We start from the raw sequence: 25,065 nt of genomic DNA on the forward strand, positions 1-25,065 counted from the left end.
CATGTACCTCGGTTGCAGTTTGCCCCCAGCCCTGGTTGGTCGTATGGGTGGCAGCCACTCGAGGTGTCCCTTTCACGTCGATGTCTCTCTGTCTCTCTCTCTGTGTCTCTCTCTCTCTCTCCCCCTCCCTCCCTCCCTCCCACTCTATCTGAACAAAAAATGGAAAAATGTTCTCAGGTGAGGATAAAAAATAAATAAAAAAATAAAATAAAATAAAAACTACAAGTGTAGCCCGGCCAGTGTGGCTCAGTGGTTGAGCGTCAACGCATGCACCAAGAGGTTGCTGGTTCAATTCCCAGTCAGGGCACATGCAGGGTGTGGGTCAAATCCCCAGTGTGAGGCATGCAGGAGGCAGCCAACTGATGTTTTCTCTCATTGATGTTTCTATCTCTCTCTCCCTCTCCCTTCCTCTCTCTCTAAAAATCAGTAAATAAAAAAAAATTAAAAAATAAAAAAAAACTACAAGTGTACATGAAGCTACAAAAAAGTGATTTGACCTAGTAAAGGAGAATAGACAAATATCCCCTATAAAAAGGATGCTTAGGCCAATACCTGAGGATGAATACATTATTTAGCAGGTGGAGAAGAGCATTCCAGGCTGTGGAATCAGTCCATGCAAAGGCAGAGCTCATGGTACATCCAAGGAACCAAAAGAATGCCAAAGATTGACCAGAGCTATAGAACTATGATACTAAGGCAAAGGAATACACTGAAGGCAAGGTGTGAAAAGTATCCTGGGACCATACTGTGAAGAACCTTGTAGGTCAAGTTAAGATTTATGATCTTTTATCCTAGGAACAATGATAAACCAATAATGTGTTTTAATTGAGAAAAGAGATAGGATGTCCTAGACAATGTGGCTCAGTTGGTTGGGCATCAACCTGTGTACCAAAGAGTTAGTTGCTGGTTTGATTCCTGGTCAAGGCATATGCCCAGGTTGTGGGCTCGATCCCTGGTGGAAGGAGGGCAGGAGAAAGCTGATCAATGTTGTGTTCTCTCAAGAGTTGTTTCTCCCCCTTCCTTGCTCTCTAAAAATCAATGAAGTATTCCTTGGGGGGAAAAGGGGAGTGGGGGCTAGAAGGTGGTGGTTCTGTGATAGTTAAATGTCCAGGCTTGCATTTTAGAAAGTGTCCAGTAACTTTAATATTGAGAGACACAACTCAGAGGCTAGAAAGAACAACCACCGATACAGAGATACCAGCACAAAGACTTCTGATAATTCTGATGAGAAGTGATGGTAGAAATGGAGAAAAATGATTTTGAAGAAAAATAAATAATAAGCACAAAAAAATCAACAGAACATGATTAATAAACCTGGATCTGAGATATGATCAAGAGGTAAGTGTCAATGACAACTCCTACCTAGGAAGGTGACTATGTGTCCCAGTTTGCCAAGCAATCTCAGGGTAATTATTAACAGTACCCCCTTCTATTCTCAAGGGTCCTGGTTTGGGCAATAAATTAAGTGGTCATTCTACACCTAGGTCTCTAACTTACACCAGCTGAATAAATGATGGGAAATCCACTGAGCTCAAGGGAAGAGGTTTGATCATAAATTCAGTTGTGGATGAGGTAATTTGGAAAATTTTATACAGATATGAAGTAGTTATTTACATATACATGGAACTGACCTAGTATGAGTAAGAAAATACTGACAGAGAAAGGAAAGGACACAGATTTGAGCTTTGAGGAATTCCAACTTAGCCAGGTACAGAAGAGTAAATCTCAACTTAGGAAGAAGACTAAGAATTGTGAAAGCCAAAAGGGGGACTATTTCAGGAAAGGAGGGTCAACTATGTCAAACAGCACATGAGGATAAGTTAAAATGAGAAGTTAAGATTACACGTCTTATTTAGTGTCAGTCACTATTAACAAAATGACAACTGTTTCACTGGACCAATGGAAACAGAAGTCACCAGTATTGGGTTAAAGAGTAAATAAAAATAGGAAACAGAGACAGAAAGTTTATATAACTGTTTTGGAGGTTTAGCTATGAAGGAGAGGAGACATGAAATTCTCTGGAGCAGAATATTTACCCTAACCAGAGAGAGAGAAATAAAAATCCATTTGAGAGGGAAAAGAATATACAATTGAGAGATAGTTTCAGGGTTGTCTATTGAGAAGGGATATGAGCACTCTTGATACTTTAGTAATTTGGTCAGAGCCTAGAAGAACCCATAACATATATACCCATCATCTTCACAGAAGCAAAGAGTACCAGAGCAGATCCCACTGTATTAGAAAACTGAATATATTCAGAGAGAGGTATATGGCAATATTCTATTTAATAATCATATATATCATTATGATAATATACCATTAGTATAATGCATGATTTTCATATCTTTCCAAAGTTTAAAAATATTACACAATCAATACATCCCTCAATTATACCTTTGGTGAAGATTACTTATTTCCTCATCCTTGCGGTTTATTTCCATTCTAGCAGTTTTGATAAGTGCTGAAATATTCTTCTTAAGAGACTGGTTTTCATTTCTTAAGCTGAAATTCTAAACATCATAAAACATATTTAATAAAGTATATATCTACAGGATTATTAAACTACTACTTGTAATAGCTAATGACTGAGTGCTAATTATATGCCATGCATCACATACTTTGTCTTTTGTAATTCTCAAAAAAGTCCTATGAGAAGTACTATTATGCTCATTATACAGATGGGACAGCTGAGATTCAGAGATTGGCACCAGAGAAAGGTCACCTAAAATGTGAAACTACTGAAAATAGAAATCAAAATGAAAAAAAAAAAGAAAACACATAATGAAGAAAAAGTTCTCCCAGGGTCATTATCTTAAAACTGATACTATAAATAAAAATTGTGTTATATTTAACAACTTGGCTTTAATTTGCAAAAATGTACTAATTATCAGATGAACAAAGAATGAATCTAGGATTGACTGGTTCTTTGTGGGAAAGGGAAAAGAAAGAGAAACAACATTACCAAAAAATAAAAATCAGAACAAGACATGACATTCTTGATTTTTGCAGCATGATCACAAAATCATTCTAGAAAAAGTTCTGACAGCATCACCATGTCCTCCAACAGCCATTCTAAATCTTTGTTCATCCAACCATTCTCTTTTAAAACACCTAATCTCAGAAGAGCTAAACCAAAGAACTTATATGCATAACCAATGGACACAGACAACAATACTGTGAAGGGGTGGGCGGAATCAGGGAGGAGAGTGTCTGGGGGCGGAAAGGAGAAACATCTGTAACAAAAATAAATTAATTTAAAAAATTAAAAATTAAAAATAAACCACCTAATATCACTTCTAGGGAGTTTCTATTATTTAACTGTTAACCAGCTAACAGATCTTTTATGTAAATGTCATTTAACAAATCAAGTATTTTTCCCACATCAAGTATATAGGAAATTACGCATTTTTTGTCAGATTTTCTATTTCACTTAATACTAAAAGAAAGTTTCCTTATCAACTGCCAAAAACATTTTTAATTTTGATTTTAATACTTAATAGGGCAAAAATAAAATACTTATTATAATGGTACCTGTGTCTGTATTTCCTTGAACTTTTTCATCAGCTCTTTGATTTGTAGCTGACATTTTCCATATTTTACTTGCAACTGTAATATATAAAAAGATTAATTTGAGCATCATTCTTAATTATTTTCTTAGCGTAAATGACATTTTAAAATATTTAAAATGTTATAAATTAGCCCACTAAAAAAGGTAGATGAGGTCTAGTTCTACTATCAGGGATTTAGTAAGATTATTGGTTTTTAATGTTGGACTTAAACACAGACAACAGTATGGTGATTATAGAAAAAAAGGGGGTGGGGGAGGTAGAAGAGGGTAAAGGGGACATAAACGGTGATGAAGAGAGACTTGACTTGACTTTGGATGCTGAACATACAATACAATGTGCAGATGATGTATTACAGAATTATACACTTGAAACCTATATAATTTTATTAACCAATATCATCCTAATAAATTCAATAAAAATTTAAAAATAAATAAACAAAGTTGGTCCTACAAATAATATATTTTGTTGGGTTTCACACTCAAACCTTAAATTCAAGTAAGATAGACAGAAATTTCTGATTTAAGTCTTAGGACATTTTATAACTTAGTACAAATCATGAAAAGAGAAAATGTTATATCACGCTGATAGCCTGTTGATGTTTTATATATTTAAACATTTAAATTTAATCAGGCAAATATAACTAATTTAGACAAGCATTCAGAAAACATTGTTTTAAAAAGATCTGAAGACAGAAACTGACTTATGTATTCCTTTAGTGTAAGAGTTATTTCCTAAATACAGAATGTTTGTCCAACTGTAAGTGAATGCCAGTAAGGAGCTACAAAAGAGTAAAATAACTGTCTTTAATAATTCTGGCAACCCATACGTCATTATATGTTGCCTCCTTTGCAGTTCCTTCTTCAGTAAGAATTTCTTCATATAAATCCAAACAATTTCTGGGTGGTACACAGGACTTGGAAGGACTATCTAAAACAAACAAACAAAAAACCCTTACATTAAAATATGTATTTCTAGATTCAATGCAATACTATCAAAATTCCAATGTCATTTTTCACAGAAATACAACAATCTTAAAATTTGTAAGCAACCACAAAGACTGCAAATAGCTAAAGCAATCTTGAGAAAGATTAAAGCTGAAGGCATCACAATTCCTGATTTTAAACCATAATACAAACCTACAGTAATCAAAACTGTATGTACTGCAGTAAACAGAGACATATAGATCAATAGAACAAAACAGAAAGCCCAAAAATAAACCCACACGACTATAGTCAATTAATTTATAACAAAAAAGCCAAGAATATACAATGGGGAAAGAAAAGTCTCTTCAATATATAGTGTTAGGAAAACTGAGTAGCCACATGCAAAAGAATAAAATCAGGTCCCTATCTTACACCATATACAAAAATCAACTCAAAATGGGTTAAAGACTTGAATGTAAGACCTGAAACTAAATCTTCTAGCGGGGGAAAGAATAGGGGTAAGTTCCTGGACATTGATTTTAGCAATGATTTTTCAAAATTTGACACCAAAAGCAAAAATAAACAAGTGGGACTACATCAAATTAAAAAGCTTCTGCACAGCAAAGGAAACCATAAACAAAATGAAAAGGCAACGTACCAAATGGGAGAAAATATTTGCAAATTGTTTATCTGATAAAAAGTTTAATACCCAAAATATATAAAGAACTCACACAACCCAACAACAACAAAACTGACAAAAAATGGCAAAGGAACTGAACAGGCATCTTCCCAAAGACATACAAATGGCCACCAGGTACACGAAAAGGTGCTCAGCATCATTAATTATCAGAGAAATTCAGATCAAAACCTTAATGATATATCACTTCATACCTGTTAGGACGATTATTAAAAACACAAGCGCCCTGGCCGGTTTGGCTCAGCGGTTAGAGCGTCAGCCTGCGGTCCGGAGAGACCCGGGTTCGGTTCCCGCTAAGGGCACGTACCTCGGTTGCAGTTTGTCCCCGGCCCTGGTCGGTTGTGCGGGTGGCAGCCACTCGATGTGTCCCTTTCACGTCGATGTTTCTCTCTCTCTCTCTCTCTCTCTCTCTCCCTCCCACTCTCTCGGAACAAAAAAAAAATGGAAAAATGTCCTCCGGTGAGGATAAAAAAAAAAAAAAAAAAAAAAAAAAGCCCTGGCCAGTTTGGCTCAGCGGTTAGAGTGTCGGCCTGCGGTCCGGAGACCCGGGTTCGGTTCCCGCTAAGGGCACGTGCTTCGGTTGCAGTTTGTCCCCGGCCCTGGTTGGTTGTGTGGGTGGCAGCCACTCGATGTGTCCCTTCACGTCGATGTTTCTCTCTCTCTCTCCCTCCCACTCTATCTGTACAAAAAATGGAAAAATATCCTCGGGTGAGGATAAAAAAAAAACAAAACAAAACAAAAAAACACAAGCGCCCTGGCCGGTTTGGCTCAGCGGTTAGAGCGTCAGCCTGCGGTCCGGAGAGACCCGGGTTCGGTTCCCGCTAAGGGCACGTACCTTGGTTGCAGTTTGTCCCCAGCCCTGGTTGGGTCGTGTGGGTGGCAACCACTCGATGTGTCGCTTTCACTTCGATGTTTCTCGCTCTCTCCCACTCACTCTATCTGAACAAAATATCGAAAAATGTCCTCGGGTGAGGATAAAAAAAATAAATAAATAAAAATAAAAACACAAGAGACAACAAGTGTTGGGAAGGATGTAGAGAAAAGGAAACCCTTATACACTATTGGTGGGAATGTAAACTGGTACAGTTACTATGGAAAAGAAAAAATGTAAAATAGATCTGCCATATGAACCACCAATCACAGCTCTGGGCATATATATAAAGAAAATGAAAACAGGATCTCGAAGAGCTACCTACACTCTACATGTTCACTGGGGCATTATTCACAATAGCCGAGATACAGAAACAACCTAAAGTGTCCAACAATGGAAGAGAAAGGATAAAGAAGATGTGTGTGTGTGTGTGTGTGTGTGTGTGTGTGTGTGTGTATACTACACTAGAATATTATTCAGTCATGAGAAAGGACATTCCGTCATTTGTGACAACATGGATGAACCTTGAGGGTATTATACTAAGTGAAATAAGTCAGAAAAAGATGCACAGTATGTATCACTTACATGTGGAATCTAAAAAAGCCAAATGCACAGAAACAGAGCTAGAATGGTGGTTAAAAGGAGCTAGGGGTAGCAGAAAAGATATGTTTATCAAAGTACAAACTTCCAGCTGTAAGATGAGTAAGTCTGGTGAGCTAATGTACAATATAGACATTAGAGTTAACAATACTATATTATATAATTGAAAGTTGCTAAGAGAATAGATCTTAAATGTTCTCACCACAAAAATGAGATAATAACTATGTAATGTGATATAGGTATTAACTAACTCCATGCTAACTCCATGGTGGTAATCATTTTGCAATATACAAGTGTATCAAATCAACGTATTGTACACCTTAATCTTAATTTTATGTCAATTATACTTTAATAGAGGTGAAAAATAAATAAATAATATATGTTAAGATTTTGGATGTTGTGTCTATTGCAACTCAACGGGTTATACATTTCTCCACCCTCTGCATTTAATCCATTATCCATACACATTTCACAGATGACAGTTGGAAAACTAATTTACCTGAAATAGGTGTGTTAACAAATGAGGTGTGAGGGTGATACGTGTTCAAAGTTTTGAGAGATTTGATCATGGAGAAGGTTTCCAATTTGGATAGGTAATGAGCCTCCCTGCATATCACACTCTCGCTGATATACTTGAAAATATTTAAAGTAACTATCGTTTTCAAAAGTTCTGGAATCATGAAATCTGTGATAGTATGAGTAGTGATAAATGTACAGAAAAGACCACCAGTTGCTTTTCAATAGTACAAAATATTTTTGCACAAGGTCCAGTTAAGTCTGAGACCTAGATAAGTAGCAAACCTGCATGCTAATTTGTTTTACTGATCAAGCTTTAGGCAAGAAAATAATTACCTAAGTGTAATAATTTCAAAAAATGAACAGATTGTTAAGGATCTATGAGTTACTCTAAATATTAGTAACAAAATAAACACTTTCAATAGACTGACCTAACAAAATAAAACTATTTTATTATAAAATTTACATACCAGAAACAGCACTGTCCAACCCAGCATATATGTCCAAAGAACCTTCATCATTATTTTTAAGAGGAGAAGCTGCAAGAAAATTAAAGACTAGTTAAAATGAACTTATTTCACTTAGGAAGTTTTTTGGGTTGTTTTTTTTTTTTTTTAATTATCATTGTGTCTTTTCCTGTTCTCTACTATGAAAACCTCCTAGGAAAGTTTGTCCTTTCCTGCTTTAAGGAACCAGGAAAAGAAAGATTCTTTATTAGTCTTGCACCAAAAAAGAATTATTTAAAAGTTTATACAGCCTGCCCTGGCCAGTTTGGCTCAGCAGTTAGAGCATCGGCCCACAGACCAGCATCCCCGGTTCGGTTCCCGCTAAGGGCATGTACCTCTGTTGCAGTTTGTCCCCTGCCCCGGTTGGGGTCGTATGGATGGCAACCAGTTGATGTGTCTCTCTCACATGGATGTTTCTCTCTCTCTCTTCCTCCCTCTCTCCCTCCCGTTCTATCTGAAGATGAATGCAAAAATGTCCTCGGATGATGATAAAAAAAAAAATTATACAGCCTTATAAACTAGATCTTAGCACATAGCTTTATGACTCTATTACCTCAGATGTACACTTAAAAACTCACTTTCAAAACATACTAGCGAGCTCTGGCCGGTTTGGCTCAGCGGTTAGAGAGTCGGCCTGTGGTCCAGAGAGACCCGGGTTCAGTTCCCGATAAGGGCACTAAGGGTTGCAGTTTGTCCCCAGCCCTAGTTGGGTTGTGCGGGTGGCAGCCACTCAATGTGTCCCTTTCACGTTGATGTTTCTCTCCCTCTCTCTCTCTTCCTCCCACTCTATCTGAGCAAAAACTGGAAAAAATATCCTCAGGTGAGGATTGGAAAAAAAAAAAAAAACATACTAGTGAGAAGATTCCAATTCCAGTAAGAGCAGAGCAGGTTCTATCAGATCAATTCTCCTGCAGATAACTATGATCTCTAAACAAAATATTTTAACTTGCACTGGCAAATCTAGCTCCACAGTTGGAGCATCAGCCCATGGACTGAAGGGTTGAGGGTTCGATTTCAGTCAAGGACATGTACCTGGGTTGCAGGTTTGATCCCTAGCCCCAGTTGGGATCATTCAGGAGGCAACCAACTGATGTGTCTCTTTCATGTAAATGTTCCTCTCTCTCTTTCTCCCTCCCTTCCACTCTCTCTAAAAATATATCCTAAGATGAGAATTAACAACAACAAAAATGAATGTTATCTGCAGTCAAATGCTCTTTCACTAGACTTACTGTAGTGATCATTTTGTAACATATACAGATATAAAATCATTACTGTCTACACCTGAAACTATTATGTTATATGTAAATTATACCTCATTAAATTAAAAAAAAAAAAAGGAAGCCATCTAAAGAACTAAAGAGCAACCCAAAGCATGAAGTAACTATATGGGAGACAACAGCACAGTGTGAGTTCCCTATCCCCCCTTTTATTACAATTTATTTTGTGGAAGAATAGGCCCTACCTAGCTAAAGTCCTACTGGGCAGTGAAAACTCAGATAGAAACCTCTAATCCTAATAGCCTGAAGAACCAACCAAGAGAATATAACTTTGGAAGTGGTAACGGAAACTAGAAAGTAGCAGACAGGCCCTGGCCGGTTTGACTCAGCGGTTGGAGCGTTGGCCTGAGGACCAGAGAGTCCTGGGTTCAGTTGCCACTAGGGGCACGTAACAATACATACATACATACATACATACATACATACATACCTAATAAAAAAAATAAAGTAGCAGAGAGGATTCCTCAAATCTCTGAAGTACCCTCAAACTACACAGGTAAAGGTTAAAACTGCAAAAAGTGAGATTAAAGATAAAAAATCTGAACACAGGTTTCAGCTACTACCTACCACAGGAAAGACAGAGTTTAGATTCAGCCAAGTTAAATACATACTAAAATTTAAATAGCAACACTCTTTGGAGTACTATGCAGCTGTAGAAAAGAAAGATCTCTTATCCTTTGAGACGACATGGAGGGACCTGGAAAGTATTATCCTAAGCGAGACAAGCCAAACAGAGAAAGACAAGTATCATATAATCTCACCTATTTGTGGAATATAATGAACATAACAGACTAAGGAATGGGGTAGTCCCAGAGACGTGGAAGTGGGGTACAGACTGACAATCCCCAGAAAAGGGGGTGGTGGGGAAGAGATAAACCACAGAACTTATATGCATGTATGCATGAATAATGGACATGGACAACAAAACTGGGGACAGGACGGGGAGGGAGGAGGTGGGGGAAATCAGTGGGAGAAAAAGGAGAAACATCTGTAACAAAAATAAATTAATTAATTAAAAATAAATAAAATAGCAACACTCTTCAGAGAAATAAATACAACAGAATCCAATGTCTCTATAAACATAGAATTTACAATATTCAGAATGCAATCCTGAATTACTACATAGGAAATCTTGGCAGAGAAAAAAACAATTAAAAGAACCAAATTAAAAATCCTAAACAAAAAACTACAATATCTAATGTAAAGAAATTCACTGAAAGGGCTTTTGACAGAAGAGCCAGTGAACTCATACATCAATAAAAATTACCCAATCTGAAGACCAGAGAGGGGGGAAAAAAAAGAACAGGCTTACAAGACAATATCAAAAGTCCTCAGGGGGGAATGCGAGGGGGGTGTGGTAGAAGAGAATAAGGTGGGGATAAATGGTGATGAAAGGAGAACTGATTTGGGGTGGTGAATACACAGTATAATATACAAATGATGTATTATAGAACTGTATACCTGAACCCGATATAATTTTATTAACCAATGTAACCAATAAATTCTATTAAAAAATAAATTAAAAGAAAAAAAAGTTCTCACATACTATATACATCTGTATACCCAAAAGAAAAGAGAGAGAATAAGTAAGAAAATGATACTAGCCCAGCCAGTGTGGCTCAGTGGATTGAGTGTCGTTCCATGGACTGAGAGGTCCCAGTTCAATTCCCAATCAGGGCATATGCCCAGATTTCAGGCTTGATCTCCAGGAGGGGTTGTACAGGAGGTAACCGATTGATGTATCTCGCTCACATTGACGTTTCTCTCTCTCTCTCCCTTCCTCTCTCTAAAAAATCCATTAAAATATTTTTAAAAAAAGAATGTGAGCATTTCTTAAAAAAAAAAAAAAAGAAAAGAAAATGATACTAGAAGAATTAAAAATGGTAAATAATTTAGTAAATATAAAGGATTGCCCAGCTGGTGTGGCTCAGTGGTTGAGCTTCAACCCATGTACCAAGAGGCAGCCGGTTGGATTCCTGGTCAGGGCACATGCCCAGGTTGTGGGCCCAATCCCCAGTGGGGAGCTTGTAGGAGGTGGCCAATCAATGTCCTCTCTCATCGATATTTCTAGCTCTCTCTCCCTCTCCCTTTCTCTCTCTCTAAAATCAATAAAGAAAAAATATTAAAGGGTTAACTTTTTCCTCTTAATTTCTTTAAGATTCGTAGAACAATTTAAAATAAAAACTAAAGCATTGTATTATAGGGCTTATGACATCTTTAACATAAGGGGATGGATGAAGTTAAATGCAGCTATGCATACAAGATTACATCTTACATGAAAATGTATAATACTTGTAAGTAGACTGCAAATGTTAAAGATGCATATTGTAGCCCGGCCGGTGTGGCTCAGTGGTTGAGTGTCAACCCATGAACCAAGAGGTCACCAGTTAGATTCCCAGTAAGGGCCCAATTCCCAGAAGGGAGCATGCAGGAAGTGGTCAATCAATGTTCTCTCTCATTGATGTTTCTATTATCTCCTGTATCTATAACCCCTGAGAAACCACTAAAAATAATGTACAAGTATAGCCAAAAAGCAAATATATAAATTAAAATGGAATTCTAAAATATATTTAAATATTTGAAAGAAGCATGAAAACCAAAAAGAAAAAAAGATCATGGAGACAAACTAAAATATTAAAATAATAGATCTAGCCTGGCTGGTGTAGCTCACTAGTTGAGCATCAAACCATGCACCAAGAGGTCACCAGTTCAATTCCTGGTCAGGTCACATGCCCAGGTTGTAGACTTGATCCCCAGCAGGGGATGTGCAAGGAACAGCCAATAGATGTTGTTTCTCTCTCATCGATGTTTCTCTCTCTCTCTCAACCTCTCTTCCTCTCCCTCTAAAATAAAAAACATATTTTAAAAATGCTTTTAAAAAATGATCTAAATCCAATCACAATAATAAAGGACATTACTGAGCTAACTGATAAAACTAGAATAAAAATCACAGATTAAGTATTGTATCAGTGTTAAATTTCCTGAAATTGTTATTATTCTATTATTACCTAAGAAAACCAATGTTTTCTTACAAAATACAAACTGAAGAATTTAGGAATAAAGAACCATAATATTTGCAACTTACTTTCAAAAGGGTCAGGAAAAAAAGTGTTTGTGTGTTTATTTTTTTTTTTATTTTTTTTTATTTTATTGATTTTAGAGAGAAGAAGGGAGAGAGATAGAAACATCGATGAGAGAACATCAATTGGCCACCTCCTGCGTATGTATCTCCACTAGGGATCTGGCCCACAACCTGGGCATGTGCCCTTACTGGAAACCAAACCAGTGACCTCTTGATGCATGGGTGAAGGCTCAACCACTGAGCCACACTGGCCAGGCTGTGTGTGTGTGTGTTTAAAAAGAGAGTATGTACACAGTGATAAAGCCACTGGCATAAAATATTAACAAGAGGTAAATTTGGAAGAAACTAGGTAAATGACTCTTCATATGTTTTCATTCTCACAATTTTTCTGTAAGCTTGAAATTATTTCCAAACAAATATAATAAAACAGTTATAAAAAGGTTATAGGAATAAAATATTTCTTCAAAAATTTTTTTTTCCTTATTGATTTTAGAGAGGGAGAAAAGGAGAGGGAGAGAGAGAGAGAAACATCAATGACAAAGAACATCGATTGGCTGCCTCCTGCACGCCACCCACTGGGGATCGGGCCCACAATCTAGGCATGTGCCCTGACCGGAAATCGAATCTGCGACCTCTTGGTGCATGGGTCTACGCTCAACCACTGAGCCACACAGGGAATAAAATATTTCATGAAATCATGGTAAGTGGTAAAAAGTAAAATACATACTGTGTCTGTAACTATCAAAAATCTATGTATGTAGACAGGAACTTGTGAGATAGTAATATGTAAAAATAAAAAGTTATTTCCACCCTGGCCAGTTTGGCTCAGCAAAACAGAGAGTCCCCGATTCACTTCCTGATAAGGGCACGTACCTTGGTTGCAGTTTGTCCACGGCCCCGGTTGGGGTCGTGTGTGTGGCAGCCAGTCAATGTGCCTCTCTCACATTGTTGTCCCCCACCCCACCCCGCTCTATCTGAAGATAAATGCAAAAATGTCTTTGGGTGAGAATAAATAAACAAAAGCAAAAACAAAACAGCTCTAACCACTGAGGAACTGGCCAGGGCAAAATATTTCCATTTTATAAGGTTATTTTGTTACCAGACCTTGGTTACCTTTCATAGTGTTAATTTTTCCCTGAACAATAAACAAGCACCATTCCATTTACTGGAAGTATTAACTTCAAGAGTAACAAATACCTATCTTATATTTTTCTGGATATGACAATAAAAATCATTACCACTTACATTTACAAAGTTGCTAATCCATGACATTTAAGAGGCTTGAAAGCATATAATAATTAAAAAGTTCACATTTACCAGGCACTTTCTATTTGCCAGGCAGTTTATTGTTTTAATTCATTTATGGGTGAGGGAAAAAAGTTGATAATTAAAGTGTTTTCTATGAGAATAACTAAGTGATTTTGTAATTAAATAAATTTAGAAAAACAATTAAAATGAGCTCTTACCAGAGAAGACATCAAATAAACTTGTTCCATCACCATTTTCATCATCTGCTGCCATGATCCTATTTCCTTTTGATAGTTGCCATCTAAAGTATTAAACATAAAGATTTTTCAATGTTAAAAATCAATCTCACAATTCAAAGAAAAAAACTAGCTTTCAGTTAAAAAGCACCTTTCAAATCTGTACACACTGAATGAGTTCACTCTCTATCATGACTTAATAAAAAAGCCTAACCCTGGCTTTGAGTGGTCTTGGTGAGGCCAAACATACATGTTTTCACCAATAACTTAGTAAGATAGGCAAACAGCAGAGCGTTTGATACTATACCAAGTTGGTAAAGGTGTGGGAAAACAGATACTCTCATATATCACTCAAGTGTATACTGGTACAAACTCTAAGGAGACGATTTCATAATAGCTATCAAGTTTTTAAATGCAAATACTCTTTGAACCAACAGTCTCATATCTAGTAATTTGTTTGACAGATATATAAGCATGTGGTTACAAAAATGTTATGTATGGAAAAATTTAATGCAGTGCTATTCGCAGTGGCAAGACTGAAAGCAACATAAAAGTCCAAAACAGAAAAAAAAATATATATATGCCTGGCCAGTGTGGCTCAGTGGATTGAACATTGTCCCACGGACTGAGAGGTCCTGGTTTGATTCCCTGGTCAGGGCACATGCCCAAGTTGCAGGCTTGATCCCCAGTAGGGGGCATACAGGAGGCAGCCAATCATGTATATCTTTCACATGGATATTCTGTCTCTCTCCCTTCCTCTCTCTCTAAAGAATCAATAAAAACATTTTTTAATCTAATTTATCTGAGCTCGGCCAGTGTAACTCAGTGGTTGAGCATCGATCCATGCAACAAGAGGTTACAGGTTCGATTCCCAGTTAGGGCACTTGCCCAGGTTGTGGGCACAATCCCCAGTGGGGGGCATGCAGGAGGTGGTCAATTGGTGTTCTCTCTCATGGATGTTTCTATCTCTCTCTCCCTCTCCCTTCCTCTCTCTCTAAAAATCAATAAAGAGCCCTTGCCAGTTTGGCTTAGCAGTTAGAGCTTCGCCCGCAAACCAGTGAGTCTTGGGTTCAATTTTGGTCAAGGGCATGTATGTCAGTTGCAGTTCATCCCTGGCCCTGGTCGGGTCATGTGGGAGGCAACCAGTCGATGTGGCTTTATCACATTGATGTTTCCCTCTCTCCCACCCTATCTGATGATAAATATTAAATTAAATTAAATTAAATTAAAATCAATAAAGAGTCCTGGCCGGTTTGGCTCAGCAGTTACAGTGTCAGCCCACGGACCAGAGAGTCCCAGGTTCGGTTCCGACTAGGGGAACGTACCTTGGCTGCAGTTTGTCCCCGGCCCCGGTTGGGGTCATATGGGTGGCAACCAGTCGATGTGTCTTTCTCATGTCGATGTTTCTCTCTCTTTCTTCCTCTCTCCCTCCTGTTCTATCTGAAGATAAATGCAAAAATGTCCTCAGGTGAGGATAAAAAAAAATAAAATAAAATAAAATAAAAATCAATAAAGAAAATACATTTTTTAAAATGTATTTGAATCTTTCTTCTTAAGGCAATGAACTGGACATAGATGTCTTTTCTATCATTGCAAAACAAAAATGTATCTCTTTGGGTTAAATACTTGGCAGGCAATCACTAGGGGGTAAGAAATAAGAGCAAGTACTGGCTCATATATAGAGACTCCTCTGCTGCCCCCTCAGAGTACATGAAAATTAGAAACTGTCAATACTAAAATACAAACCAAAAGTCAGCAATAAGATGCTAAAGTTAATAAAGTAAACACATTCCTTTAAGTCTAAGCTTACCAAGTCCAAAACCAAAGATCATCTTTCCAGCATCATCTGTCACCTCCCAATCCCTCTACTGCAAGTAGCATCAGCATTCCCTAATAACCTACCGATGCTCCTGTGCAATGTTTCTCCCATTTATCCTCATCCTTACCATTTGAATTTGTTTCAGGCTCCCACTATAGCTATCTAATTATGTCCTCTCTCCAAATACATGCCACACACAACTGTTGGGTTAGTTCTTCTAAAGCAATCCTGCTCATATCACTTTCTGTTCAAAAACTATCTATTACTTCCCAATGTCTACTGAATAAAGTCCAAACCCCTTACTTTGATACACCCTGGCGCCTTCCTCATATCCCAAGGTTCAGTGAAACTGAGTTCCTGTTTGCAAACACAATTCCTGACAGCATCTCCCCACCACATCCATCTATGAGCTCATAAGCAAGTCTCAATGTGAACACCCACAGATTAGAATATGAAAAATAAGGTTTGAGAAAAGCCAGGTGATGTATTACACAATTTAAACTATTGGACTTCAACCAGTAGGAAATGGGGGAACCACCAAAGGTTTTTTGGGTTTTTTTTTTTTTTTTCATTTATCTTTAGATAGAGCAGGAGGGAGAAAGGAGAGACAAATCGACTGGCTGCCACCCACAGGACCCCAACCAGGGCTGGGGACAAACTGCAACGGAGGAACGTACCCTTAGCGGAACCGAACCCGGGACTCTCTGGTCCGCTGGCCGGCTCTCAACCTCTGAGCCAAACTGGCCAGGGTCCAGCAAAGATTTTTAAAGTAGGGGAATATCATGATCAAATGCACATTCCAGAAATTTAACTCTATTAAGAAAAATATAGAAAATATTAGTGGCAAGGAAAGACAGAAAACACTATTAAAACAATGCCGGCGCCCTGGCCAGTTTGGCTCAGCGGTTAGAGCAGTGATTCTCAACCTTCCTAATGCCGTGACCCTTTAATATAGTTCTTCATGTTGTGGTGACCCCCAACCATAAAATTATTTTCATTGCTACTTCATAACTGTAATTTTGCTACTGTTACGAATCGTTATCAGAAATGCGTGTTTTCTAGATGGTCTTAGGCGACCCCTGTGAAAGGGTCGTTAACCCCCAAAGGGGTCACGACCCACAGGTCGTGAGAACGGCTGGGTTAAAGTGTCAGGCCGCGGACCAGAGAAACCTGGGTTCCGTTCCCGCTAAGGGCATGTTCCTCGGTTGCAGTTTGTCCCCAGCCCTGGTTGGGATCATGTGGGTGGCAACCAGTAGTTGTATCTCTCTCATATCAATGTTTCTCTCTTTCTCTCTCCCCCCCTCTCTCCCTCCCACTCTATCTGAAGATAAATGCAAAAATGTCCACGAGGATAAAAAAAAGAAAAAAAATTAAAAAAAAAAAAAAGTTTAATGGAAAGTGTATTCAAATGACCACTTCAAATCCACAGCCTGAGTTGTCTTTTCCAAATGCAAATCTGATCACAATTCTTCCTCTGCTTAAAACCCTTCAGTGCTTACTGCTAGTTTTAGGTTAAAGAACAAATTTTGTCACACTTCTTACAAAGCCCTGAGTGGCTAGGCCTCGGCCCACTCCTCCAGTGTTAGTCTGCACCATTCTTTCCCATTCCCCAGCAGTCTTTGCTCTGATCATATTGCCCTTCTTTCAGCTCCTTGAACATGCTATGTTCCTTCCCACCACCACAGGGCCTCTGCAGAGAGTGCTCTTTCCTTGAAGTTTTCTACCTTTAGTTAACTCATCTTTGATATTTTTCCTTAAGTAATTTTGAGCTTCCCCTGACTACCTTCTCTCTCCACTAGGTCAGGTTCTCTGTGAAATATTCTTATACCACTGTGTCCTTTCTCTATATGGCCTCTTTTCAGTTTATTATTAAATTTTTTGTAGTATTCCTGGAGAAATGTCTATCGTACCCACTGGACTATAAATCCCATGAAGACCAGGACAGGCTCTGTTCTATTCACTACTGTATCCCCATCTCTCAGTGCAGGGCCTGGCAGGTTGGTAGTCACAAAAAAAAAAAAAAAAAAAAAAAAAAAGATGAGAAAAGGATCTGCAACAATGTCTTTAAAAGAGTCTAAAGGAATTTCTCTTTTTTAAAAAATTGAAGGAATGAAATAAGCATTTAAAGAGAATAACAGGAAAAAGCCAGAGGACAGGGACAGTGTATTTTGAGGCTCATGGGAAAGGCTAAATCTAATACAGCAAGAACCCTGAAGAATATGTTAAGGGAAAATAACAACAAACACTACATAAACTGAACACTACGTGCCAGACACTGATCTAAATATTCTAAATACATTATCAAATTACTTTAAATCCACAAGTCCTATGAGATATATACTACTATTCTTTTTCCCTTTTTACAGATGAGTAAGCAGATACAGATGATTAAGAAACTTGCCCCAATGTTAAACAGCTGGTAAGTGGCAGATCTGGGGCAGAATCCCAGCTCTGTCTCCAAAGCCAGATGACAAAATCAAGGATATTCTTTATAGAAGAGCCCAATGTTTGAATGAGGCATCTCCTTGTAAAATGCTAAGAAACGCTAGAAGATAACTGGAGTGGGGGAGGGGAGAATCCTTGCCCTGACTGTCTCTGGTCCCCTTCCCAAGAGGCGCGGAGTGAGATGGGGAAGGGACCTTGAGGAGAGAGAAATGTTTGGAGCTGGAGTTGTAAAGAATGGGAAAGACCAGGGAAGAATCATAGTCAACGCCAACTTGACCACTGAAGCATTTATCCTGAAATTCTGCGAATTCTACATTAACATCCGAGTTAAGGCCTACTATGTGTCATGGTTCTAGGCGCTGTGGAGATCAAGAAAATTCTCTAAAACAACCAACATCAATGATCACCTGACACTTGGGAAAACCCACTGCTCCAGAGAATCCCATCCGAAAGCCTCTAAGAGTACATTACAAGACGAGCTTGTTTGGGGGGGGAGAAGAGAGGAAGGAGCGATCGAAAGAGCAACTCCTACGTACGCCCGCCTCCAGCACCAGCCCAGACCCTCTCCAGGGACAAGAGGGACGCGAGTACGAGACCAGAAGCTGCAACCGAGGGCAACGGGAACCCAGATACCTGTGGGCCCCGGACACCAGGCGCACCCACCCCTCACCGATTCGGCCGCTCTCTTCGACTCCCGGGCTCCCCGGACGCCGCCAGCCTGCGCTCGGGACACTACTTCGCCATGCAGCCTCTTCCCCAGCAGCACCATACGGACTGGACCCTGTCAGCAACTTACCCACCCTGCCCGGCCCAAGATAGCCCGGAATCCTTTCGATATAGCGAGGTCTCCCTGGCATCTCTGCCAATGCCAGAGCGCAAGCAGGACGCGGAGGCGGGACTGAGCGCCCATGGCCAATCAGGCCAGACGCAAAGCACGTCCCGGCGCACAGAACTAGTTCCCGCCGTCGGCAGGGACGGGAAAAAAAACACGGTTGGCGCCAAACTCCAGTAGTCTTGGGTGTAAATCGAAGGGAAAGGGGCGGGGCCCGAGCTGGCGGGGAAGTAGAGTGGAGCTTCGCTACCCAAGGGGTGGAACCTCGCCCACGGTAGGGGCGGAGTCTGGGAAAAGCTCTTTTACTGAAAAGGAAAGTAAGCTCTGGGAAGGTCTGGTCTTTAGTCCTTCATTATAAAAATTCTGTTGAGTGTCAGCCACTTGCTAGACATGGTGCTGGGCGCTGGCTCGACACTGTCCTGGATGATAGACGAATATCTTAGCCCAGGGTGTTGGGAGCTGTGAGGGATACGAGTCCAGTATGGGGGAGAGCGACTGGTGAGCTTTTAAAGGGTAAAACACCTGAATAGTCTGAATGAACCAACAGGAACCAGAGGTGAGGTAGGGTCCCGCCTCCGGAGGCGGAGTCTGTGCCATTGGCTGGTGAGGAAGTAAAACAAAGCCAACTTCCTCTGCTACTTCATCTGTGCATCTTCATCTTGATCCAAAAGACCCCCATTTGGGAGAATATGTTTTGGGAGAACACTAGCTTCCTAGATTCTCCCCCAACCAGCTTAGCTTCTAAGAAGTTAGACACTTAGGCATTCCAGGTGATGGAGAATGGGAAAGAGTAAAGGGTTGCAACCACAAAGCGTTCATTGTTGGTGGAGCAGAAAGACTGGAGAAGGAAGCAGGAGTCAGAACTTGAAAGGCCATGTTTATGTAAGAGAGCTTGGAATTTACCTTTAAATGATGATGCATGGGGACCTCTGAAAGATTTTAAGCTTGAGGTTATCATGATCTGATTTGCATTATTAAGATCCTTTGGCCTGGAGGAGGATACTGAAATGCTCTTGTAGTGATCCAGGCTACAGAAAATGAGGATCTGAAGGAGATGGTAGGTTAAAAAAAGGGGGGGATAGATTCTAGAATATTTAGAAGATAAAATGGACAAAACTTAGCAAATGATTCAACATTGGCTTTCAGCATAGCATTAATAAAAAAAATATTTGTTGAGAACATAGCATATATACTTCAAAAATAAGTAAAGATTTCTCCCAAAATTATCTTCCCAAAGAGTGACCTTTTTATTGAAGTCATTACAAAGACTCATTTCACTATTATTCTCTTAAATACTTTACGTTGAATAAAATGTAGTGATTGGTTTTAAAATATTCACTTGGAAAGATCTCAGTCAGCGCCAATTTGGGATACTTGTGGAAGTCAACTGAAGAAATCAGTATTTTTGTAAAGGAAACAAAGAAATGTAACACAGTCACCATATTTTATGGAGTCAAAACTCACAGTGGCAAATTGCTGTAAAAAAAAAAAATTCCTCAAGATGTCTATGTACTCACATGAGGGAATCTATGAGACATAGTGTTAAGGGAGGAAAAAAGTACAGTGCAGTGTACATGGTATGCCAGCTTTTTTTTAAAAAACTAAGCAAACCCACCTTTTATTTATTTATTTATTATTTATTTATTTATTTATTTATTTATTTATTTATTTATTTTTATCCTCACCTAAGGACATTTTTCCATTTTTGTTCAGGTAAAGTGGGAGGGAGAGAGAGGAAGAGAGAGAGAGAGAGAAACATCGATGTGAAAGGGACACATCGAGTGGCTGCCTCCCGCACGACCCCAACCGGGGCCAGGGACAAACTGCAACTGAGATATGTGCCCTTAGTGGGAACTGAACGCAGGTCTCGCTGGACCGCAGGCCGGCACTCTAACCATTGAGACAAACCAGTCAGAGCTTATGCCAGCTTTTGTGTAAGAAAGCACGAGGAAAATAACATACATATATTTGCTTATTTTGTGTAAGAAACACTTGACAGGTAAATTAGAACCTAATAAAAAGAGTAACTTGCCTTGGCCGGTTTAGCTCAGCGATTAGAGCGTTGGCCTGCGGTCCAGAGAGACCTGGGTTCGGTTCCTGCTAGGGGCATGTACCTCAGTTGCAGTTTGTCCCCGGCCCTGATTGGGTTGTGTGGGTGGCAGCCACTCGATGTGTCCCTTTCACGTCGATGTTTCTCTCTCTCTCCCTCCCACTCTATCTGAACAAAATATCGAAAAATGTCCTCGGGTGAGGATTAAAAAAAAAAGCTGTATAGTAGTCCATTGTGTAAATGTACAACAGCTTAAAAAAAAAAAAAAAGAGTAACTTATAGGAGAAAAAGACTGGCTGGAGGGGATAGATAGGTAGGGAGACTTCTTGCAGTATTTTTTTTTTAACCTCCATTTAAGTATTTTAATATTCAAATTGAATGGCTTTTTAAAATTTTATTTTAGAGAGAAAGGAAGGGAGAGGGAAAGAGAGAGAAACATTGATGAGAGAAAACATCCATTGGCTGCTTCCTGCATGCCCCCCACTGGGGATCGGCCCACAACCTGGACATGTGCCCTGACCAGGAATGGAACCCGTGACCTCCTGGTGCATGGGTTGATGCTCAACCACTGAGCCACATTCGCTGGGCGAATGGCTCTTTTTTTTAATAACAGCTTTATTGAGATATAATTCACACACTATATATTTCACCTATTTAAAGTGCAGAGTTTGGCCCTGGCCAGTTTGGCTCAGCGGTTAGAGCGTCAGCCTGTGGTCCAGAGAGACCCGGGTTCAGTTCTGCTAAGGGCATGTACCTAGGTTGCAGTTTGTCCCCGGCCCTGGTTGGGTCGTGCGGGTGGCAGCCACTCGATGTGTTCCTTTCACGTCGATATTTCTCTCTCTCTCCCTCTTGCTCTATCTGAATAAAAAATGGAAAAATGTCCTCGAGTGAGGATAAAAAAAAAATTGATAAACAAATAAAGTGCAGAGTTTGCCTTTTTGTAATATTTTATTTTGAATCATGTTAGTGTTCCTTATTCAAAGATTGAATTAAATCAGAAAGACAAAGCCCTAAATGGAAAATAAATGGAAATAAATGAAACTGTGTAAACAAGAGAAATATAATTCATTCATACAGAATAATTATTTCAAGTGACATTTGAACATAGTGCTCTGACTGTACATCGTTAGTGGGATACAGTCTAAGGACAAAAAGAACTACAAAGAAAGTTTATACTTCATGCAATAGTTTTATTGTTAGCATTAATATTGCAATTTTGAAACCATGCATGTATATGATAGGATAAAGAAATATATAATATGTTAATATTTCAGGAGCCAAGATATTTAGTGAAAGAGAAAAGAGATCTAAACATAAAATCAAGCCCAGCCGATTTGGCTCAGTAGATTGAGCATCATCCCATGGACTGGGTGGTCCAGATTCTATTCCTGGTCAGGACACATGCCTGGTTGCTGGCTGCATCCCCAGTAGGGGGTGTGCAGAAGGTAGCCGATGGATGTTTCTATCTCTCTTCCTCTCTCTCTAAACAAATAAAATAAAAAATTTAAATATATATAAATTTAAAAAGAAACATAAAATCAAGAAAGTTAAGGGGGAAATTCTATACTATTATATGTGAACTGGAAATGTCAACATGAACTCATGTTCTTTTTTTCAGTTTGAAAGCAGTCACTGTTTATTAACTGACCAGATTATAAAAACAACCATGATAGATAACTTAATCCTTCTAATAAGTCTGTTGATCTGGTCTTCCCTGTGCCCAGCATCTCCACCTTCTACAAAATGAGTGGTTTTTAAACACTTTGTAAAGCTAATTTAAAGGGCCACAGGAAGTTGTTGGATTTTTTTAAGCATTTTCCAACTGTGTAGATTTCATGAATCAGATCCTCCACGCAGATGATGCATATTTCTTATTTCTGTTCCCCCAGTAGCAATAACATACCTAAAACCTAGGTCATTATTTCTAAATACAAGTTTCCCACGAAAAGGAAGATCACCTACTGGGACTCCCCTTTGTCTCAACAGGTCAATCCCTAAGGGCAGAGGAGGAGTATATCCAAAAGAGAAGTGTAAGATTTTCAGTAATTCTGAATGTAGGTACTAGTGGATAGGGTTAACATTTCCTGTGATAGCATTATATATAATTGCAAAAAAAAATTTTTTTATCCTCACCTGAGGACATTTTTTTTGTTTGCATTTATCTTCATATAGAGCGGGAGGAAGAGAGAAAGAGAATCATCAATGTGAGAGACACACATTGAGTGGTTGCCACCCATAGGACCCCAACCAGGGCCGGGGACAAACTGCAACCGAGATATGTGCCCTTAGTGGGAACTGAACCTGGGACTCTCTGGTCTGCGGGCCGACACTGTAACTCTTGAGCCCAACCGGCTGGGGCGGAAAAAATTATTTTAATCCTCACCAGAGAACACATTAATGTTAGAGAGAGGAAGAGAGAAACATGGATGTGAGAGAAAAACATGGATCAACTGTTCCCCCATGCACCCATACAGACCACAACCAGGATCAGACCTGAAACCTAGGCATGTGCCGTGACCAGGAATCGAACCCATAACGTCCTGGTGAATAGGATGATACTCCAACCAACTAAGCCTCCCAGCCAGGGCTAGATAAAAAAATTTTTATTTCTTTTACTGAAATAATTTAGATGAAAGTGCTCTGGAAAATTTTGTTAGAAATCTCAAAAAGCATATCTAGTTTTGGTAGATAAAGATGGAAGTTGAAAAGTCCTTGCTACTCATCCATTGAGAAGTGGAGTCTAATTTACAACCCCTTAGATCTGTGCTGGCTTTAGTGGTTCGCTTTACTACAGAATGCAAGGTGAGTAATGTTCTTGGACTTCCAAGTTTAGAACATAAGAATCTTTGTGTTTTCTACCCTGGCCTGTGTGGCTCAGTTGGCTGAGTGTCGCCCCGTGCACCAAGAGGTCGCCAGTTTGATTCCCAGTTAAGGTACATGCCTGGGTTTCAGACTCTATCCCCAGTAGAGGGCATGCAGGAAGTGGCAGATTGATGTTTCTCTCAATCTCTCCCTCTCCCTTCCTCCTTCTCTCTAAAAAAACCACATTTTAAAAAAAGAAAAATCTTTGCAGTTTCTATCTAGGCTTATCTTTTAGTTTCTATCTATGCTTCTTTCTCTCCCTGTCTTTGTCTCTCTCTCTCTCTCTCTGAACTCCAAGATACCATGTTCCACTTTACAATTCCAGTTATTACTGCCAAGACACCAGATATGTGACTGAAGCCATCTTAAACCCTTAAGACCAGCCTATCCAGTAAATGACCTCATGGAGCAGAATAATTTCCAGCTGAGCCCTGCCCAAATTTCTGAACCCCCAAAATTGTAAAATATGTTTTGATACAGCATTAGATAACTGGAACAGTAGTGGTAATAAAACAAAATAATGTAGAGTTTTATTAAAATCATACCCTTGCTGGTTTGGCTTAGCAGTTGGAGCGTTGGCCTGCGGACCAGAGTCCTGGGTTTGGTTCCTGCTAAGGGCACGTACCTGGGTTGCAGTTTGTCCCTGGCCCTGGTTGGGGCCATGTGGGTGACAACCAGTCAATGTATCTCTCTCACATTGATGTTTCTCTCTCTCTCTCTTCCTCCCTCTCTCCCTCCCACTCTATCTGAAGATAAATGCAAAAATGTCCTCGGGTGAGGATAAAAAAAAAAATCATTACATAAAATGTGAGAATGGAAAGGCAGAAGAGAACCATGTTTGATGAACTTACATTAATAATCACTTCCATTTACATAATACAGTTAATTAAATTCCCTTCAATATTTTAAAGTCGGTTTATAAACATAACACAATTGATCTTTTTAAAATTTATTTTTGTTACAGCTGTTTCTCTCTTTTATAAAATATTTTTCTTTATTGATTTTTAGAGAGAGAGGAAAGGAGAGAGAGACAGAAACATCGATGAGAGAGAACATCAATTGGCCACCTGTTGCATGACCCCCACTGGGGATTGGGCCACAACCAGGGCATGTGCCCTGACCGGGACTTGAACTGGAGACCTCTTGATGCATGGGTCAACGTTCAACCAGTGAGCCACACCAGCCAGGCTATATCCTCATTCTTAAAAACAAATAAGTGACTAACACTGTTTCATCTTGGGTTCAAACCTGGTTAGTGGCAACATGGCTAAACGCATCAAGAAGGTTGGAATCATTGGTAAATACGGAACCCGTTATGGTGCCTCCCTCAGGAAAATGGTGAAGGAAATTGAAATCAGCCAGCATGCCAAGTACACTTGGTCCTTCGGTAGCAAAACCAAGATGAAGAGATAGGCTGTAGGGGTGATTCCTGCATGAAGATAGTCGCTGGTGGTGCCTGGACCTACAATACCACTTCTGCTGTCACAGTCAAGTCTGCCATCAGAAGACTGAAGGAATTGAAAGACCAGTAG

At 39.3% G+C, this 25,065-nt stretch overlaps 2 protein-coding genes across 5 annotated transcripts in view; one reads left to right on the plus strand and one right to left on the minus strand.

Moving 5' to 3' along the window:
• Positions 1-18,617, minus strand: part of CASP8AP2 (caspase 8 associated protein 2) — a 35,527-nt gene extending 16,910 nt beyond the window's left edge. For 3 of the 4 annotated variants that reach the window (XR_004957601.1, XR_004957600.1, XM_036248115.1), the window contains exons 1-6: positions 18,460-18,569; positions 13,508-13,590; positions 7,647-7,715; positions 4,396-4,496; positions 3,532-3,606; positions 2,395-2,510 (exon numbers count right to left, since the gene is read on the minus strand). Coding sequence is in view for 2 of the 4 variants with exons in the window: in XM_036248115.1 (XP_036104008.1) it covers positions 2,395-2,510; positions 3,532-3,606; positions 4,396-4,496; positions 7,647-7,715; positions 13,508-13,562 (416 nt within the window). In the remaining 2 variants the exon portion in view is untranslated. The other variant, XM_036248116.1, reaches the window with a different exon arrangement.
• Positions 18,618-24,796: 6,179 nt separating this feature from the next.
• LOC118621869 (60S ribosomal protein L37a-like) lies at positions 24,797-25,065 on the plus strand. Its single transcript, XM_036249283.1, is given in 2 exon segments — positions 24,797-24,956; positions 24,959-25,065. Coding segments are annotated over 2 exon segments (267 nt in total).

This window comes from Molossus molossus, unplaced genomic scaffold, assembly GCF_014108415.1.
Source record: "Molossus molossus isolate mMolMol1 unplaced genomic scaffold, mMolMol1.p scaffold_m16_p_8, whole genome shotgun sequence".
Lineage (NCBI taxonomy): Eukaryota > Metazoa > Chordata > Mammalia > Chiroptera > Molossidae > Molossus > Molossus molossus.